General features: G+C 41.0%; 1 protein-coding gene across 1 annotated transcript; it reads right to left on the bottom strand.

Annotated features, from left to right (window-relative positions):
- Positions 1 to 8,985: 8,985 nt before the first annotated feature.
- Positions 8,986 to 21,588, bottom strand: hs2st1b (heparan sulfate 2-O-sulfotransferase 1b). The gene is made up of 7 exons (XM_047588087.1): positions 20,962 to 21,588; positions 17,756 to 17,997; positions 12,628 to 12,713; positions 12,075 to 12,213; positions 10,858 to 10,955; positions 10,299 to 10,456; positions 8,986 to 10,114 (listed from the first exon to the last, which is right to left on the bottom strand). The coding sequence occupies exons 1-7, from the start codon at positions 21,083 to 21,085 to the stop codon at positions 9,888 to 9,890; spliced, it is 1,074 nt and encodes a 357-aa protein (XP_047444043.1). The 5' UTR covers positions 21,086 to 21,588; the 3' UTR covers positions 8,986 to 9,887.
- Positions 21,589 to 22,075: the final 487 nt, after the last annotated feature.

Raw genomic sequence — 22,075 nt, 5'->3', positions numbered from 1 at the left:
TGACTCTTTAAAGAGGACTAATAACAATACTGCGTACGCAACAAAATAACTTAACTTAACTTAACTTATGGTTAAAATGTGTTAACTATACTTCATTCAAGCGTCATTCAAACACTGTGTCCAGATCTGTCTTCCTCGACCAATTCTTGAGGAAACTTTTGCCTCAAGCCCCAGTTTACCCTATTATCACCTCTGACTGTATGTACCATATACCACTGGTAAACAGTGTTCATGTCCATGTCAGTATCCATAGACATCGATATAGACATAACATGGGTTGTGTCACTGAAGCAGAGCTGAGACAAAGTGACAGAACCTATCTAATGGTCTGGAGACAGGTGGGAATAGAGAGAGTGCATCATTACCGTGGTAAATATACTGAGCAGAAATGTCTAGTAACAGGTATCCACATGCATCACATCCACATGTTGATCTAACAGCACCAATGTAACATGTACTGTAGAAAGCACAAGCGCGTGGCAGATAGCAAAGAAATCATGTTAGCTATGCTAAAGGTAATAAATCGAGCGTAGCTTTAGACATTAAGTTAAACTGCTGTGTTCTGTCGGTGCTACGTACTTTTTTAATGTGAAATACGGTAGATTTCACAGCTCCTGGAGTTCATGCATCAAAAATGTAAGTACTAATCTGTGAGATATGTCTATTCAGTCATTGAGACTAACAATTTACAGGCCTAGCTTGGCAACCAGCAGGAAATGCAACTGTGTGTAAAAGACGATGCTATATACTGTACACCTGCATCTCACTATCAGTAGCATCACTAAGGTTGTGACTGACACTCATTTGTATTCCTTTGCCATTTTTGCTTTTGTAAATTTTAAGTAAAAGCCTCTGCATGTTGCACTGCCTTGCTCTTATTACTGCCTCATGTACGCAGCGGTTGGCGGATGGAGAAATCCAAAGCTCCGCCGACCTGCCATCAGTTGCTAAGCTATGCAGCAAATGGTCAATTCTGTGTCAATTTCACATCAGGATCAACTATCAACAAGGAAATCCCTTCTATTCCACATGCTGGCAAATGTAACATCTGCCTATTACCCTTAACCATGACAAAAATCTGCTTATGAGTTTAAAATGCCTCAGTCGATGCCAAACACTCCTTTGTAATATATTATGTACTGAGCAGCTTATTGTTGTGATTTATCTGTGTGGATTTGGCCAATCGCCTCTGCTCAAATCACACTATGAGGGAAATGGAAAAATGCCTGACATGGATGGCGTTTTGAATTTATTTTTGCTTTGTCTCCATGGAACAACCTCGCGTGCATCACGACTCAGAAATAAAGTGTGATACTTGAAACACTGGATGTCATATCTATTGGAGGTAATGCTACAAGCCAGGTGCTTAAGAAACCTCTCAAATTTCTATTACTTTGCTGAACCGTAGACCGCGGTCGTTGTTCACACAGTTCTCACTTTGACAAGAAGGGGCCATATTGTCGTCCTGCTTTCACTTTATTAGGGGCTGGAGAGCGCGCTGGTGACGTGCAAAGAACAAAGCCGTAACACGTGCGGCGTGAAGTATTAAATTATAGCGTCTTCCTGTTACTTCCCTGAAAGATTTCACCTCATGATGACTTTGATGTTTGACCTCCAAGGAAGGAAGGAATGGGACCGCAAGCTCTGCGTTATTGCAGCATGCTGCATGTGTGCGTGTAGCAGAGTCTCATTAGAGATCTTTACTCCCGCAAAAGATTTCGCAATAAGGAAAAACAAAGGTGATAAAGAGAATGAAAGAAGGGGAGAAAGCAGGAGGAAATCCAGAGGTAAGGAGGACTGGGGATATTGTAATTAGTTGCACCTGTTTCCTTTAACCCAGCTCCAGTTTCCCTCTACAAACGCATGCAGATTACCCATCAAAGCCCCTCTTCGCTGCCTGTGCTCAATGGAGCCTTTGTTGCCAGTTGTCAGGGAGGCGGCCCACAAAAGTATGTAACACAAGCAGGCCGCGCTGCTCTGGAACTTACAGTAAATGCAAGCCTCTGCCGGCCACGACAAGAATAAAAGGGAGTGTTGGTAGACACGAGTCTGCATCACTTCGGTCTGCATGTGAGACACTGCCGGTATTCTTTTTGTTTGTGTTTGGACGTGACCACAACAGCTGCATCATGTGTCAGCGCTCTAAACGGGTCCGTGTTAACTCGCACACAGCACAGGCCTGGTGCCAACCTTGGAAAGATCATTTCCCCCGTTTGCACGTTCACGTGCATATAACATTTTAATATTAAAACTGGAAGACGCGTTCCCCCATTTCCACCCATGTTGATTTTGAGTGAGTTCCACACGCATCATCCTGCTGCCATTAATATTCTCAAGCTTCCTAAATGGGTTTTAATCCGCAGCTTAAAATAGTACCCAGAAAACGCCTTATTTCCTTCTATTTGAGTTGTTGCGTATTTGCCAAAGACTACAGCTGTCCAGCTGGTAAAAATGCCTCTTATTTTATGGAAATTTAAAATATATGTAAGTGATCCATGTTTGAAAGATACAGTTAGAGCCAGAGGGACTGGGGCTGTGAGCGAAATATAAGGAAAGTTACTGTTCAACTAGTATGACTTCACTTGTCATGAAATGTGTCGTTTCATAAACAGATTTTGTGACTTTTATTAAATAATTAAGGTCTTGTGATATTTTTTGACACAAAAAGACCCAAGTCAGCAGCAATAAGGTCACCCTACAGGGCCTGACATATCTCCTAACCCCCGGATATTTTCACGGGATCAGCTGTCAATTAGTAATTATAAAGTGATTATAGTATTGATTAAGTAAAAGTGAAAGTGAAATCTGGACTTGGAACTGTTGCCATTCATTACAAACTCAAGCTGCGTAGCCAAATTTTCAATTAGATTAGTTTAAAGTTTGTTTTTAAATTCCACAAGGACACCTAAAGTTTCCAAAAACATCAAATATATCGGATTCAATTTTGGGCATGAATAATTTTGAGGCAGTTGTCCAGTTTGGACATTTCAGCAGATTTGAGACAAGACACCTGAGGTGAAGTAAAGAGGGAAAAGGGAGTGGTTAATAATATTATAAAGCCTAACTACGGTAAACTACAAAAATGTCCACATCTTTCACCTTGTTCATTTTTATCAAAAGTGATTAGTTGCATTTTATTTATTAATTTGATAACCTTTTACTGCCTTCTCTTGGTTTTTAGGCAACATAGTTGAGCTGAAGCTTTCTAACTCAGCTAAATTACTTTTAAATAACTTTTTCGATCCACTGAATCGCTTCCTTTTCATATAGAAATGTAGTAAATATACAGTTGTAAAAATGAACACATCGCATGAAACACGTCCTGTCATTCTATATATAAAACTCTCATAATTTAGTTTAATGTTTGGATATGTCTGTGTTTCAACTCGTAGATAACCTGCACAGAGGAGCTGCCCACATAATAGAAAACACTTAGAGGAGTGACATTTCAGTCACAGCGTTCATGATCTCAGATCAGCCTGTGCTCCGCACAGCTGCTGCACTGCATTTGTGCATTTGAAGAAACTGTCCTTGATTAGGTTATTATCAAAATCATTTAGCGCTTCAGTAAGAGGAAAACGGGGAGGAGTGATGGCAACGTGGCGGTAGACCGGCATTCTGTGTTATTGAATTGGACGCTGATAGGTTCACATGCTCACCTCATGGAATGTCTCTGACAATGAACGGTGCGGTGGAGGCAGGAGGTAAAGGGGGGGAGAGAGCGTTCTGCATTCGAGCGCTAATTAGAAAAATTAGATCTATGAAAGGCAGCGAGTGATCTAGGCCTTCAACCTACGTCTGTGTACCGCTGTAGCAGCACAAAGAGGAGGCAACAATGAGCACTGAGGAGGAGGAGGAGGGGGGGGATAAATAATTTAATCCATTATCTACTCTGCAAAGCTCATCAGCACTGCTACACAATGGCCACGATTGAATTGCTGATTGCATTTCTCTCCTACCCTCCAGGAGAAAATGCCCATGCTCCACTATGCTCTCTGCCAGCACAACCAAGAGAAAGATAGAGAGGGAGGGAGAGACAGAGTAGTGTAGAGTGTCTTCCACCAAGGTCAAACTACAATACAGCAATCTAATTAAGAGTATCAGAGAGTTTCCTGTATGAGGGTCAACCTCCCTGTTGTACTCAGAGGCTCTTATTGTCCATTATGTATTACATCATGTACTTCTACATGTAAATGATGGAGGTGATGCTGATTAAATCTTTTCAGTTCATCTTCACACCAATATTCTTTTCTTAAATAATAAGAGTAAATTTATGAAAAGAGTCGTATTGTCTCTCTGCAGTAGTTTAACCGGCAGTTCGTCTGCACAGATTACTGCTCAGATAAAATGCTAAACTGTATTTCTTGTCACGTTTTTGCGGCACGCGGCTCTGATGGGAATGTTAAGTCACCGAGTGGGTCCAACGCTTCCAACCGTCCAAACCGAAATGTGGCCAACAACTTCAAGTGCCGTGAAACGTTTTGGAGATGCATACTTTCCAGAGGATGAATTCTATCTACTCTGTGAACCTTTTCAGTGGCATCATGGGTTTTTATCCACTAAATTAACTTCAGTGGATTGGCATAAAATTCGAAACACATTCGATTCGGGTCATGGTCGACCTTTTCTCTAACCCACACTTTGGCCCAATGAAATGTATAAATATGTTCTTAAGAAAAATGCACAACAAACAAGACAAGTTATTTGATTTGGTTTGATGTCCTCCTTGGTATGAATTGTAAAATAAAATCCTTCTACTTCACTATAGAAAATGTCATGGCCGCACCAGAGTCAACAGGACACCTTTATTATTTCTGTCTAGTTTAAGCCTTGCGCCTTAAATGTTTACATATTACATTGTAAACAAAAAAAAAATATATTTCAGCCTCAACCAACGAGGTATAGCAACTGACCAACAGCTAGATCTCTTAGCAAAGATCCCTCTGAGACAAAACCATAGTCACAACTGGAGCAGCATTCATCCTCTTAGTCCAAACCTCCTCCTCCCTTCATTGTGACGCCTGGCTATCGGAGTAACCAGTGAATGCGTTCTTGATTGTTGATGAATTGTCGCCTCTGGTAATCCTGTATCTACTCCCCTAGCCTCTGTTGTGAAACTAATAGTATTCCTCTCAGCCTCCACCTGTGTATTTAGTGTTAGCGGGAGCTAGCATGTTAACGCTCCAACATAGTAAACATCACCACATGAAATCTTAAAGCTTTATTTGTTGTCATTTACATACTGATGTTGGCATTTAGCTGAGAGCACAACAATTGTACCTAGCCACACTGTGAGCTTCTGGTGTATAACTGACACATTCATCTAACATAGAAGATAATAATTATTTCCTGATTTTTATTTTTTTTAAACATACAGTAATAATAAATTAATATTGATAGTTTGTCAGTGTTTTTTGTTATTCTGTATTTCAAATCATTAAAGACTCTTCTACACATCTGGTTGAAGAACAGGTTGGGATGTTCACCCTTTAAGTTTCATGTGCTAACATGCTAACATCCGCTAATTGGCAATCAAAAACATAGTATGGCTCAGGCTGTTGGTGGGGCTATGATGCTACTTTCAAATGGAACTTGTAAGCTTGTGGTTATGATATGATGAGGTCATGTACCCAGAATGGTTGCTGTTCAAGTGGTAACATCAGTCATTAACCACTGCTAGCACTCGTTTTAGCCAAATGGCTTAAGCCGAAAGCTTAGTGAGCTAATTATTGGCTTAATGTAGAAAATGCAAAGGCATAATGAAAGGATGCAGCTACTGGACATATGAAGCTGTGAAGACCCCTTTTCATTTCATAACTGAACTTAATTATGGAGTGTTTCTCATCCAATACAGAGGAAAATAAACTGATGTTCCAACAACCAATCAGAGACAAATTTCACTCTATGGCTGCTCATATTTTGAGTACAAGTACATCCCTGTTGCTCTTCAGTCCACCTGTGCATAAAGACCATCCAAACAGTGTGATCGACACTGAAGATGTTTACTGGAGCGTAATAAATGAAAGTAAAGCGACTCCAGACCACAACAGGATGTTCGTCTGGCTTCCAGACAAGACATTGAGATATTACAAAAAAACAATTTGTGACTAAATTAACTCACCAGTCATTTCTAACATTCATGAAAAGATGAAAACAAACACAACTCGTGAACTCAGACATCTGTGACAACGTCCACATATGAGGTTGTGAATACTACAAGAGGGCACCTATTGTGAACACATTAAATACACCATTTGAAGTGTAGTTAAGGAGGTATGTGGTGATGAATTAAAGGTGAGATTTCTTTTTTCCTAATGAAATGAGAAACGTAACATGTGTAGGACATTTCATGTCAGTAGTTCAGTGACCGTTTATAAAGATACACAAACGTTCGTGACGTCACCTATTCGATACATGAAGAACAGTTTGGAAGCACAGTGTAGTAGCTAACTAACTCTCAGCTCTCAGATATAATTTCAACTATTAAGTTGAGCATTTCTTTTCTTTTCTTTTTTGGAATTTCTGCATTTCTTACAGATTGTCATTTTAGGAAAAAGTATATTTGAATCCAGATAGAAGTACATTTAAAAAGTCCAGATATACTTTCACATTTTCAAACATTGCCTTGTATCTTTTGAGATGCTCACTTCCGTGACTTTAATATAATGGTACTAACATTCGAGGACCTCAAACTGAGACTACACTAGCCTCCCACTGCTAGCACTGCTCTGGCCTTGTTCAACTATCCTTTTCACATCGTCAAATGTCAATCTGTTAAAGGCTAGAAGGCAAGAAAGCATTAAAGGATGAATCCGGCGGCGCTTTATGATGGTGATGGCTTCCATCATTTTCTCCCCCATCAACTGTAATCCATCATCTGCACCAGGCTCCAGTAAAACAGGAATATCAGGGACACTTGTGGTTTTCTTGGCCCAGTGCCTCTGACATGCTGGCTTAATTTCTCCTTCCATTTCAGCGTAGCGCATTTACATAAAACACTGAGAAAAGTAGTACACATAATGGTTGCCTTTGGCCAACAGCTTTAAGGTCCTGTCCACAGTCCCAGTGAGGGGCAGTCAAGCTGCCTCTGCTCTGCTCTGTTTGTTTTATGGAGCAGTAGTGAAACCACTTTGAGGTCAGCTAGCTGCACAAAAACTGTGCTGGGTCTCCTATGGTCTGCTGAAAAAGCCTCCAAAACCAATCCAGCGGGCCATTTCTAGAAGTCCAGCCAACATTCATTGACAAAAAGAGGTCACTTTTCTGTACATAGATCCGGCATATTAGAGATGCAGAGGGAGCAATTCTCCTTGCCAAGGTGGTGCTTCAGGAAGAGACGCATCTTGAAAACAAAACCCCAAAAATGCAGCAATATGGGAACCACACTTGCACAGTGTGAATTAATTTGAGTGCTGTCATTATGTAAGTACAGCACAAATTGTCCAAGACCAAGTGAAACTATTTATAGCTATCACAAGGCCTGAGAGCCAAGTGTGCCTAATGGTGTAATTTGTATTGTTAATGGTAATGCACTGTTAGTTTGTTCCATTTGGCTTTGCACAGGTGCATTAATGGGAGCCTGGTGAAGCGTTTCAGTCAGCTCAAGAACTCACGCTGCTCTCTGCAGGTTTACAGCAGGACCACGGCTCCCTCTAGTGGAGCAGAGTGCTTCAGACACGGGCTGGAGTCGAGGTTAGGAGAGGCGCGGGGTTGTTTCTGCTAAAATGATGCCAACCTTTTGTTGAGCAAATAAAACCAAAGAGTCTCGCCGCCGCAGCAAGGACCTCACCGGAGCGCAAAGTCAACAGCAAACAGGAACGGCAGCAGACTTGAGAAGAGGGAAAAAAAAAATTGTGTTCCTAATTAACCTTCAAGCTCGTCAGCCACAATCAATATAGAATGCAGCCCCTTTTTTTTCTAATTGAGATGAAGTAATTATCAGACTGTATTCATCTCGTTAATGAAACAATGTTCCAATATGCCCGCAGCAAAACTGTTAATTGAGTTCTATTTTCTGAGACAGGCAGCCTCTCCTTGTGTCCATGGTCACAAAGCGTCAAATATGGGTTGGGGCCTTTGTGCTCGTCTCTGTGTCGACACAAGAACAGGCTGTGGACTGGTGGAGCGTGCTAGAGCTCCCTCTCTCCCCACAGACACTCTCCTCCCTCCTGTCTATTCTCCCATCAGAGAGGAGGCAAGACTTAGTAATAGAGCTGACTTCAGCAGATCATCCCGTCCCAGTCTGTTATTTCACGCTTTCGGTGGTTAAGCACTCCCTGTTGAGTAAGATATAGCGAGGCAATTATTCTGTAATTATGGAGCCAAAAGATGAGAAATGGAGTCAAGGTTTGCTGGGCTTGTGAGTATCGCCGTAGGAGACCCAAAAGTGGTGTTGAACTCTCCATTCAGAGTCCAAATCGTAGCAGAGCCGTGTCCAGTTTTAAGAAGAAACATTTAGTGGCTAAGGGTCTGATTATTTCTAAAGGCTTGTCGTGACAGAGCCGCAGCTCCCGTAAATGTCCTTCAGCGCTGGACTTATAGTATGTAAACCAGCTCAGATTATGCATATGAAGCAAGTCAGGTACACCTCGGTTTTAATCAAGCATCCAGCTCACTTTGAAATGAACCCACAATGGCTTTGTTTGCCAGAGTTAAAGTGTAGAGCAACACTAAAACAAGTGCACATTTATTTATTTTATTTTTTTCCCCCCAAGATATAAGACTGCCATAGATCTACAATGCTCGTATTACGATGGACCCATGGGTGTGTCTGATAAACAATGCTACTTAAGTAGCTGCTGGGGGATGTGCTGGATCCAGGGATTGTGGAGATTAACCAAAGGAATTAACAGATTTGTATTTCCACACACAGACACAAACACTTTTTTTGTCTACAAGTCCTCAAACTTCATGAAAATGCAGCCTATCCCCTCCCCCCAAACACACAAAAAAAACTTGATAGAGAGAATAAGAACCGAAAGAGCCATGTGCAGTTATGTGTTAATGTTTATTCTGTTAAAGTATGTACGAAACAACAGAAAACTCACGACAGGACACCAAACTAAGAGGACGCATGACAGTGGGATCACCGAAAAAAAATGAATACAAAGGAAATGTCCTACGCTAATAAAGGCACTATCAGTCTTCTCTCCTTGGAGTAACCCTGCATTCACGCCGTCTAGTCCTTTATGATTTGTATTTCACACAGCAGCTTTCTGTTTTTATCAAAAATGCACATCCCTGTCTCTGTGCTAAAATACTGTCACGATGTGTTAAAGGTATAAAAATTGAGAACATCTCAGTGGGTTTAAGAAAAAAAAAAAAAAAAGTACATCACGCACCAAAGGATGCAATGGTCCACTCTATTTCCTTTTGATACTGTTTGGTCCAAAAACACGTTCACTGCATTTTTAGTCAAGTATGTACAAATTCAGCCAAGATGATATACGGTTTGTAAACAAGTGTTGGTGCAATTCAAATTGGAAATGTAATAAATACACCAGATGAACTCATTTTTTTTATATATATATATTTTTTTTAAGGACGTTGCATTTTAATGTAGGGTTCAGCTAGAACATGTATTCTGGTGGTCCACCTAAAGACCAAACATGATAAAATAAAGTGTTCTCGGATTTTGATATGAACCAGTCAATAACAAAATTGTTTGTCACGCTTCAGGTTGAAGGTTGAGTTTTCTCAACAGCTGTAACAAAAATAATAATTAGACCGATCCACAGTTCAGTCTTTACAGTTGCTTCCGTAAACTCCGACAGGATTGCAATAAATCCAGCTTCCCTTAGTGTCTCGTGTTCTCCCAGTGTATGCGACTCGTTACGGAGTTCTCCCAGAGTCTCCGTGGAGCCCCGTCACCGTTCCCTGGCTACACTTTTTTAGTTCACTTTGGGGTAAATCTTTTCATAGAAGAAGCTCTGGGCCAGCACATAAAGTTCTCCGTCCTTTTCCCTGACGGCATGGGCACGCACAAACTGAAACTGCTCCAGTGCAAACTCATAAAACTCGTTTTCCATTTTCCAGATGTCAGACTGCTGCAGCTTAGCTATGGTCTCTTTGTTGGGGGGCTTCTTCTCAGTGGTCTTCCGCAGATGGGACTTCTTTCCTGGGGGAACGCAAGAAGACTTAACGAGTTTGCTGTGGTTACTGTGGCTACTAAAATGGATTTGTACCACTAAAGTGTGAATGCATAATGATCAGCTATGCAGCGATCTAAAAGATGCCACAAATGGAAACACATTTGTAGTCGCAGTATGAATCCAGTGAAATTGTGCGCGTAGTGTTTCTACCTGTTCTGTACAGGTCTGTGGCTCCCTTGAAGAAGCGTGGGAGCGCCGCCTCCAGGATCATGATAAAGTCCTCCAGCTCCTCGGTTACTCCGACCAGCAGGTACTCGTTCACCAAGTTGTACTTGGCCTGTTCCAGGGCCCATCTACTGCCAGCATTCCTGCATACAGAACAGCACATGATAAAGGACATGACATTTATTAAAAACAAGAATGGCAGGGAGGACATGTAGATTCAGGTTCCCTGCTCTTAAAGGGTGATTTTGATTATTTTGCACATGAAACATGAGCCGTTTCTCCTTTGGGGCAATGGGGTGATCATCCACTCAGGAGAGAAAGACAGGATATTTACGACCACATTCAACCATAGTGTTTGACTGGCTGTCAGGGGCAGGCGACTGTTTTGGTGTTTGTTCACAGTGCGACTGTTGTTTTTTGTCTAGATAATCTAGTGACACTGTGGACTTGTACCAAAGAATGAGAAAAATCCAGGATCTCAGATAAACCCCGAGCAGTACGGACATTATTTTACATTCACGACAGGAGGCATGAGCCCACTCACCAGCACTCAGAATGGTGTCCACAGAAGAAGGGGATCTGCAGCCAAAGTTTCTCTGGAGCGCAGTCAGACCCTCCTGATGACACACACTCATCAAAGGTCTGAAACACAAATGAGACACGTGTTATAACACTGCCCAGATAAAAACACGCTGGGACTTGAGATTTACACACATGGACAAAATTGTCGGTACCCTGTAATTAGCATCACAGGTGTGCTCACGGTGTGTAGCGCAGTGAACACGAACCACGGAAAGCCAACCAGAGAGATGAGAAAAAATATATATAGACAAACGTGTAAAGGCTACAAGACTGTAACTACAGTTTACATATTACTCAGAAGTCCACGGGAGTGTAGCCAACCTAACTCAACGTGGCCTCAAGACGAAAATTGACGACAGGTTGTAGAGAAGGATAATACGAATATTAACCAAATAACCCAGAACCATTTCCAAAGAGATTAGAGGTGAACTATGAGGTCAAGGTACATCAGTGTCAGATTGCACCACGCAACTTAATGGAAGACAACGGATGGAAGACCAGTCGTTGTTGGGTTGTAATTTACCTAAAACAAAAGCTTATGGGAGAATGTCCTTTTCACAGATGAGACAAAGCTGGAGCTTTTTGTGAAGTCACACCAGCTTTGTGTTCACAGGTGCAAAAATATAGCATGAAAAAAGAGGACAACTGTACTGTACTGTGAAACATGGAGGAGGCTCCGTTATGTTTTTTATTTTTTTTTTTGGGTCATAAAACACACAGCTAAAAACACCAAAGACTGACTAAGAACAAAACTTTGGAGTATTCCAACGTGGACTTCCATGAGCCCTGGTCTAAATCCTACTGAACGCCTGTGGTAGGAACTGAACCTGCGACAGGCGAAGCAGTTTGTGGGGCAGAATACCTGTCAACGGGTCCAGAAGTCTCACTGAGGTACAGAAATTACTTGATTATAGTGATTGTCTCAAAAAGACATGCAACAAGACATTAAGTTAGGGGTATAATCATTTTTGTTTAGGCCAGTTTCATTAGTTGTTTTTTTAAAACGATTCTGTTTAACCACAATTCAAAATCAGTGCCTGATCTACTGATTATTATTACTTTGATCTGTTTCAAGTTAGTACTGTGACCACCAGGTTTTTCTTTTTTTCTTTGACAGAAGGTACCAACAATTTTATTCATGTCTGTATATGAAAAAAGCGGTACAGTGTAATTACAGACCTTCTTGTCCCCTTGTTTCCGTCGTCGAAGGCCTGGTCTATAGTCGTCTCCAAAACGTAGGAAGTAGTAGTACGACACTAGGCGCTCTATGGGATCCCGCACCACATTTATGTACATCGGTTTACCTTTCACGCTGTATCTGAACAAAAACAAAAGGTCGGACATGTCGGGCATTTATTTATTTTTTTAAACTTTAAACTGAACCGATACCAGCTGAACCTCCCAATCACATTACTGACCATGAAGCTGCCACCTTCACACAGTAATTCATAATGTGTTTATCGAGTTCAATAAGCAGCTTTTCCATCAGTGAAAGGGTGGCAGCCTGAGGGAGCGGTGAGCCTGCAGGTTAACAGGATCCCTCTCTCTCAGAGCATTAGGATAATTACCTGTGATCGCTGAGATGACAGTGTCAGGGGAGATAAGGACAACAATGCTATTAATCAACGCTAAAGCACATGTTAGCAATCAATATGTGACCTCCCTTTACCTGCTCTAATTGTTTGTAACTAATCTGGATATTAATGGTATTACAGCGAATGAAAGGCCTTACTTTGAGAAGTCCAGATAAGCCACATGGCCGTGGTAGAAGCCCGGCTTCATCTGCCTCCACGAGGTGACGTTCCTGACAAAGCGCACCTGTGGACAAAGATAATGGAAACTAATTACACAACAGCAGGGTAACACGGCAACAACCAAACTGTGTACGCTCTTTGTGTCGTGCTATATTTACACCGATCAGGTGTAACATTATGACCACATCCCTAGCATTGTGTAGGTCTCCCTTGTGCCTCCAAAACAGTTGTGACTCATCAGAGAATGGACATGGACCTTCTGGCTGCTCTGGTCTAGGTGGTTGGTACATGTCTAAGTAACATCCACATGAATGCCAGTTCAGACCATTAAATTGTCACAAGACGGCCAATGACATTCACTTCTCCTGTCAGTGGTCATAATGTTACGCCTGATTGGTGTAAGTTGAGATTTGACTTAGTTACAATGCAAAGTTAAACATCAGTTCTATGTGCATAGAAGTTAGCAGTCCTGGTTACAGTGGATATTACAGCATAATAAATGAATATGGCCACAGAAACATGAATACAACAGTAGTTTGGAAGTTGAAGTGGTACACGACACTGACAGAGAGAGACAACGTTAAACCAGAAGTGACCGAATATTGTGGGTATGTCTCCAATTTTCAGCCACTCCTTAAGAAGAAGAAGCTTTGTTTCTTAATTTATCCCAACAATGGTGCAGATTGTGGGTGTGGTGAAGTAGACATTATGTAACATTGTGAACTTGAGACAACAGTTTTTACCTTATGTTTGACAATGAGGTCAAAATTCCTTAAGCTCTGTGTGTACACACACACTCACACGAAGAGACCGGCAGTAATGTGGTGACTGCAGAACGTTAATGAAATTCAGCAGATTGTAGCGATGAGGGGCGAAAAATCATTTGGTAACGGAAAGTGGGCCGGTATTAAGTTGAACTTTGGTCAACCTCGAGGCAACGATCAATGAACGATACAGCTGACTGTCACGACACAAAAACAGTTTTCCAAACTTTTACCGGAAAGACGCATTGTCAGCAACTTTTATCTTCTTTTAGAATTGGTTAACATAACAAGCATGTGTTGCTCAGTGGCTCAGCAGTGTACAACCTTAGCAGTGTTAATTATGATGGTTAAGGCTCGGGTAAGCAGCTAGGGAATGTATTATGCTAACGAGGATGTGTCGTGTGTTTCAATGATCACATCCAAGAACAACAGCAAACATATTGTAAATTAACATTCTAATTTTAACATTATAACAATGTGAAAATAAAGTCTTAAACTTCATCATATAGTCCTCTGAAGGGGTGCAAGTAAGGAGAGTGTCTCCAGATATGACTAAAGTGCGATAGAAGTTTTAAGCAGGTGCAAAAAAATGCTGTAAACTAAGAATGCTTTCAAAAACGGAAGTGCTAATAGTTTATTTTCATCAATTAACAAAATGCAGTGAATGAACAGAAGAGAAATCTAAATCAAATCAGTATTTGGTGTGACCACCTTTTTCCTTCAAGACGGCATCAATTCTTCTAGGTTCACTTGTACACAGTTGTTTGAAGGAACTCGGCTGATATAGGTTCTTCCAAACATCTTGGAGAACTAACCACTGATCTTCTATGGATGAAGGCTTCCTCAATTCCTTCAGTCTCTTCATGTAAAATCCCAGACACACTCCATGATGTTGAGATCAGGGCTCTGTCATGTCATCACTTCCAGGACTTCTTGTTCTTCTTTATGCTGATGATAGCATATAATGACCTTGGCTATATGTTTGGGGTCTTTGTCATGCTGCAGAATAAATTTGGGGTCAGTCAGTCATAAGCCTCCCTGATGGTACTGCATGATGGATATGTATCTTCTTGTATTTCTCAGCATTGAGGACACTATTAATAATGACCAACTCCCATATCCGTTTGCAGAAATGCAGTCCCAAACTTGCAAGGAACCTCCACCATGCTTCACTGTTGCCTGCAGACACTCATTATTGTACCAGATGCAGATGAAACCAAATATGGCAAATTTTGACCCATCAGTCCAGAGCACCTGCTGCCATTTTTCTCCACCCCAGTTCCTATGTTTTTGTGCACAGTTGAGTCTCTTGGCCTTGTTTCCATAGATAGATGCTTGATTTATCCCAAACTGAGAAATTTCCATATCCATATTTCCAAAGTACCTAACTGTGCAAGTGTACCTATACCAATGCAGGTTGGAAGGCAAAGGGTAGTAACACCAAATATTGATGTGACTTAGATTTTTTCTTTTGTTCGCTCACTTTACATTTTGTAAATTTTGATAAAAAATAAACAATTATTTACATTTTTGACAGCATTTACATTTTTTTCCCCCCACACCTGCCTTAAACTTTTGCATGGTACTGTAGATGTGATGAGGCCACATTTCTGCTCTCTATGAGCAAATAAACAAGTACATCATTTTGGATGCGGCCCAACGTTATGCAAACAACTGCTATTTCCAATGGATTGTCATCGATACCGTTGTTTCAGAATCATGAACAGTGGCGTTAATTGTGTGCACGGCCTGACGACATGACACAAATGTTAGCAAACCCTGGAAGCACGAACAACAACAACAACTGCTGCTGAGCCGTTAGCAGCGAAAGGGTAAAATATCTGTCAGTCAAACTTAATAAAGCCCAGAGGACACACGTTGATACCAGGAGTAGACACGAACTAAAACTCAAACGCAGAGGGAGAGAGGACACTTAGACACTCAGACTTACTCAACAGTATTGGCTAGGCTAAAATGAGTTGTGGACTGTGATGTGACCGCACACTGTATCTTTCAGCTAATCTCTGTTTGATCATGTCCAGAGGAAGCACAGTGTGTGAGGTGGTGGGGGACTGTGGCGGGATGGCAGACAGGATATTACCTTGGCACTAGCAGCCAGAAATAACAATAGCAGAGCCCTGGGGCATTTACACTATATGACCCGAGCTGCACAGACCAATTTAAATGCACTTAATGTATCAGACACAAACATTTAACCAAAGCGACATAAGGTGCCAGCATGTTAGCTGTGGAAACAAATAGTGAAGAAATGGAGCATATTAAAACAGCTACAGATGATTAAAGGTTATTTTTAGAGTTTTTCCCTCTTCTACCCCGTGGAGCACTTTTTCGTAAGTGATACTTGCCCATGGTTTACCACCATTCCACCAGATTTATCCCTGCAGTCTACATCTGGGTGCATATTTCATGCAGCTTTTCTCCTTCCCCCCGGCTGTCTGCGCGTTACCATTTTTAAAACTCGCTTCACTGTGTAAAACAACAACAACAACCTTCAAGCTCATTTGGTTTAACTCTTCGTCTGTGAACTCTGGTTTCAATAAACACAGTTGGACAATCACACTAATATGATTTATCCCCACTGTGGGAGACGAAGGATTGTACTGTAAAATAAGAAACGACTCAAAGCTGTTTGGGCTTAAGTATAAAACCAGTGAAATAACAATAATAATAAAAAAAAGTCCATTAAGAAAACAATCATCCTGTTTATGGGACTGTCATCTCTGTTACTACATGACTTGTTATGAAGTGGGACATCCTGGCTATTGTTACATCTGGATCAGATTGTAATCTTTAACACGCTGTGGTAACCAAGTGTGTTACCGCAGAAACACTCATTCCTTACATATACACGACAAGACAACAGAATTGCTAGTGTTTTTCAGGGTAAATCCATTATCAGTGAAGGCTTGTTAATTAGACATTTTTGAAACAAGTTTGAGTGTGACAGAAGAAAAAAAAAAGATTAGTGAGTTAATCAACTCACATAGTTATTTGTGCACTTGTTGTTATTAATTACATGATCATTGATATTAGAGTGACACATCTATTGTGTTTTGCGTCAACAAATAAAACTACTCTGAACTGACTTTTTTATTATTATTATTAAGAAATATTCTGTATAACTGATTACAAAGAAGGTCAGTGAACAAAACACACTCAGACACTCCACATATTAAAATGAAGTGAGAATATTTTCTTTTATCCAGAGATTTGACAGTAAAAGCAATAATATTCAACCAGAACAACTCAAGCTCCGAGGAACATATTTAACTCTAGATTATCAGTTATGGGGATCAGAGTTGTCTGTCATATGCTGAGTGTTTGTTGTGCTAACAAAGTGCTCTTCTGTCTTTGCTCCTTCATTGTGTTCACCACTCTATTATTAATGCCATGATGGATATATGCTTGTCTCTGAGCTCTGTTGTTTCTTTTGGCTTTTAGTCTGCACACAAACATAGGTGCAGCATTTAATGGTGCAGTAATAAAGTCTGTTTTGATGGGTTTCTGACGTCCCTACAATCTTATCCTGCTTTGCATTTTTCATCTACTAAATCATAGGTCTTCAAACGTGGAAGTACTGCAGGGGTCGGTCGCGAAATCTTTGATTGATTACACATTTCTGATATATATATACATATATACACACACACATATACACATATATATATATTTTTTTTTAATTTTCTCCACAAATTTAAAAATATTTAAATACACATTGACGTGAATCCAACATATTTTAGTAAAGGGATAAATGGAGGCAGAAGACGTTATCTTTCAGTCAGCACTTCACTCATTCAGCGATACTGACTCTGTCAGATTTTCCCGCAATTGGCCAAGAGCCTATTCAGTCCCCATGTGAAATCTAGAAACATGCTGCAATATTAGCAGAAAAAGAACTAACAGCAGCTCGTTCCCATCAGCCAACTACTGAGGCCAAAATGGATCACTTTGTTTCATTTTATTTATCTTTTAATTTCATATATATATAAATATATACACGCACACACACGCACACACACAGATATACAGTTATATGTATGTTTATGTCAGGTATGTTAACGTTTACGGCAGTGGCCCGGCCACCCTACTGCTGCACATTTGAAATAAAAATAAGAATATTTGAACCCGTGTATTACTTAAATAGCTCAATATTGAATGCAAAATGATGATAATAATGTATATTTATAAATAGCACTAGGCTGAGTTTAATGTAGAACACTTATAGTAGGTAGGGGGTCCCTACTTAATCTCTCATCAGTTTGGGGTCCCTTGGCCTGAAAACCCTTGAAGACTCCAGGTCTAAATACGATCCGGTTCTTACCTGGTCCTGTAAGGACATGACAGGGTTGTTTTTGGTTGTGTTGATGTGCAGGACGTGGAAGCGGTTCTTCCCACACAGGTCGTAGGCGATGTTAGTGAAGGATGTGCTTGCCGTTTTTGGTACTCTGTTGTAGATGATGACCATGTCGTCTTTTTCGTCCCACGGCAACACTTCTCGCCACCTGCTGTCTTCGCTGTGACGCTGCTCTACTTCAGCCACCTCGTGCCTGGCAATGGTTCGCTCTGACAGACGGAAGAAATGATATCTGACATCACTGAGCAGACACTGTCAAGTACTTGATTACATACACACACTTTGTAACTCAGCCTTTTAAATCAATTTTTCCACTATGGTTAGCAAAAATTAGTTGTTGCCAAGGGCCAGATTAGGGGTTTGTGTGCGTTCTCGTCTGTATGATGTAGATACTGTTGGTGCTGGGTGCTCTTTTTGTAGTCTGTATGCATTTCTTTCCAGGTAAACATAATAAATCAAGCAGGTGCATTCCTGGTGTTTCCATCACGTTAGAGTCCACAAAACACCACGCAGGGCCATTATTGTTATTTGGTAGTGCGTATGAGGTCACCAACAAAATGGGAAGAAACAAAAGAGGAAAAACAAACATAAAAGCAGTCAGCTCACAGCAGAGTTACTGCAAGTATCCATTTCCCACTTCTGACGTCAACATTTAAATTGTAAACACGGCTGGGAACGACGCATTTTTCTGAAGGTCTGATATCTCTGACTCTCAGTGGAACACAAGTTATATTATTTTTAGTTAATATTTTGCCTGGAGCAGGACAAACAGAGCCACAAACAGCTAACGTCTATGTCTTCCCAAGTTTCCTTCTCGTTACACATTGCTCATCACAAGAAGACTGGCAGCTGCCATCTTGAACTGTGAGATGAAGTACACATCGGAAGGTCGTAAACATCGGAGCCTCCCGCCTCCCCCCTCCCCCTTGAGGTCAAATGAGGCCAGTGAGGCTTGTTAGAAAGCCTTAATTAAAGAAAACACTGTCCTTCAAAACAAAACAGCATCAAAACAAGTAATTAGTTGATCGTACTGGCAGCAGGAATAAGTGTTTTCCCTCTTCTTTTCTCCACTGCAATGTTAATTCAAGCCAATTACAGGAATGGCTTTGTAAGTATCTCTTGGAGCAGCCGTGTGGGGCTCAGTGAACAGCAGCACCCTGCAGTCCAGCCAGCCAGGCAGGCAGGCAGTGTCCGATACCATAAGGAAGGATACAACTCAAGGGCGGGAAGCCATGTGTCTGCAGGATGTTTTACAGCTCTTCATTTGAATGCAGATGGATCGACCCTTATAATTTATAATGAATAACTTAGAATTCTTGAAATGTAAGCACTAAATTGGATGTCTATGTATTGGTCACTTGTATGTATGTGATAATTCTTGTGTTTTTAAACCTAGTGCCTACTTAAAGATATTTTAAGTTATTTTTTCGCTGACTGCCGGAGACACTGAGTGTCTGACACTAGTGAAACCAAGTGTCAGACACTCCAGATCAACGTCAAACAACAGCAACAGATTTAACGGTAAAAAGCTCCCTCATCATGTTGTTAAAAATGCTCCCAAAAAGACTTCAAAACATTCAAAAGCTTTGAACCTGTAAGGTCAAATCTCTAAAAGTGGATGTTGTAAAGTTATCTCTGAAACAACAACACAAGTGTAACTATGCATACTTGGTGCTTACAAGACTTCTGACCTAGAAAATAAATGAATACACCTGAAACTCTGAAAACATGTTGAAAAAACACTATAAAAATAGCTGAGAAGAAGAAAAACTTTCAGACTTTCAAAACATCACGCAAGCCTTGAAAACTGATATTAAGGCATAATATTAATCAAATACAGTTGGCCTCCTCCTTGGTCTGCCAAACCGGTTTGTACTGCATCAAATTGGTGGTTATTGCAGGCAGCCTTATAAGTGGCATCCACCCGTTAGATGAAGGGAGTCGACACGGTTAATATAAACGCAGCACAGTGCTAAAGGTTTAAATTCTTATCCGTAATATAGTAGCATTAGGGAGGTGTCTCATCGGCCCAAAATTATTCTGCAGCTGGACGAGACCAAACATGCACCGTCATAAATAACTGTCTTCAGCCACAAGAAGAACAAAGAGTCCAGAAACAAATGGTGCGACCGCAAAAACTCTGATCTCAGCAAAACTGTGGTATTTTTGGAAGTATTCTCAGTTTAATGTTTTATAAGCACAAACTTATTATAAATAACTCGTCACTCCTCTCGAGCTGCTTCATAACTTTAGGTCCATGTTGTCAGGTCTCAAGAGTAAAGACTGTAGTAAAGGTCCCAGCGTTGTTTCCCTACTGCAGGTGGGCTCTGATGAACCAACACACTTAAAGGACGTGAACAGACATGCGGACAGACTGATGACATGCTTGTCATAAATCTGTAGCAGATCGTCATTTTGCACAGAAACCTGAAAAACATTTGACTCATCATTGAGTTGTGTGGCTTGGTATAAATTTAAAAGTTAGAAAAACCTTTTAATAGCACACATGACCCATGGGTTGATATGTGTTCCTTGGTCATACTGATTAAAAAATGATCCGTCTGGGCCAGTGAGACACAGAGTGACTGATCGTGTACAGTTTATTGTGAGCACTAATCATTTTTAGCCACATAAATCCTCTATAAACACGGAGACAGATGGGTGATATATTATCTGTAACTGTTAATCCTCCCCTATTCCAGACATCATTGGTACGTCATGGACAGACCGCCGGTCTATCGCAGGACTGACACAGAAAGACAAACAACTAATCACACTCGCATGAACACCTACAGCCAATTTAGAATCACCAGTGAGTCTGGCATGTGTGTGTTTGGATTGTCAGGAGAAACTTAAAGCAAGCACAGGGAGAACATGCAAAACTGTAAATGCTTCCTCACAATAGCAGTAAACACATTTCAGCAGCAGAGTTTTAAACTCATTATCTTATAAGTGTATAACATCTACAGGGAACAAGAGACTTGAATTATTTTCAGCATCTACGTATAACTACTGTTGTGTATGAGCTTAAATGTGTACTTCCACAACAGATTTCAAGAGCCACACCATTGTGAGATGTAACGTTAGATATATAGAATAAAAGTGTTGAACTTTACACCTTACATGGCCACAGTTATCAGGGCATAAGACCGTGTTTGTTGTGGTCTTCTTACCGAGTTTTACTCTGGACTCGTCCAGTCTCTGGATCTGATTCTCTATGAAGAGCATCGCCACTCCAAACGCCAAAAGGGCCAAGAGTTGGATCCTTGGCGGCATCGTGATCCTCGAAAGCCCCATCAAACAACCAGATGAATCATACCGCGGACACGGCTAGCTGCTACACCCTGGATGCTCTCAGCATAGCCACCGCTAATGGCTAAACCGGGAAAGAAGGTTCCTGCTAGCGACTGAATCCAAGTAAAACAAAACTAATGTCATGGACTTTCGCTGCACGGCTCCATTAGACGACACACACGGACGTCACACGTGGCTCACTCGTCGTTTGCAAAACAAATGGGACACATTAACTAGCATCTGAGCTAACATCAAACGGGATTAAACGCCACGTAAAGCTCACGCGAGCGTCATCTTTTAAAACCCCGACACGGTGTCCGCTTCACTTTTCTAATCAGTGTCTGACCCCCACGACGAGCGGAGACCACGGGCGACCATTCATAGAAACAGACTTTTAGGGTGGAGGAAAGAAAGCGCGAGTCAAAACTACTAAGTTTTATATACAGTGTCTTGTTGCAGCCATTGACTGTAAACACATAGCGCGACTTCTTCTTCTTGGTTTCCACTGGACGATCGCAAACCGATGTTAAAGGCACGTGTCGCCACCTGCTGGATCGCAGCATGTTGACAACGTAATGCAGAGAGAAGTAAAGCTGTGAAAAAGGTTTGAAGGTTCTTTTCCCAAACCATGTGCCACACACACACACACACATTATGAAACTCTGCTATTTCAGGATGGTTATTAATAATTGTCCCTGACTATGTAAAACTAGTCAGGGACTACAGTGTTTCAACCTAAGGAGCTCAGTGCTATGTATCAATGTAATTAAATACATTTAGGTTAAAATTAAAGCTAGAATATTAATAATAATATGATGCAGGTATTATTAGAATCAGGTGGACCACAAGTTGGAGTAGTTGCTGCTCTGCTAAGTTGGGCTAATTAGATTTTAGTTAGACTAATTTACCCGACGTTACCTTTTGTCCAGTGTGATCAGACTCAGCTCATGCAAGGAAACATTGCTTGAAACAGGGAAAGTATGCAAATTACTT

This window comes from Mugil cephalus, chromosome 6 (genome assembly GCF_022458985.1).
Source record: "Mugil cephalus isolate CIBA_MC_2020 chromosome 6, CIBA_Mcephalus_1.1, whole genome shotgun sequence".
NCBI lineage: Eukaryota > Metazoa > Chordata > Actinopteri > Mugiliformes > Mugilidae > Mugil > Mugil cephalus.
The sequence above is the reverse complement of the archived record's forward strand: the minus strand, read 5'-3'. Positions and strand labels throughout refer to the sequence as shown.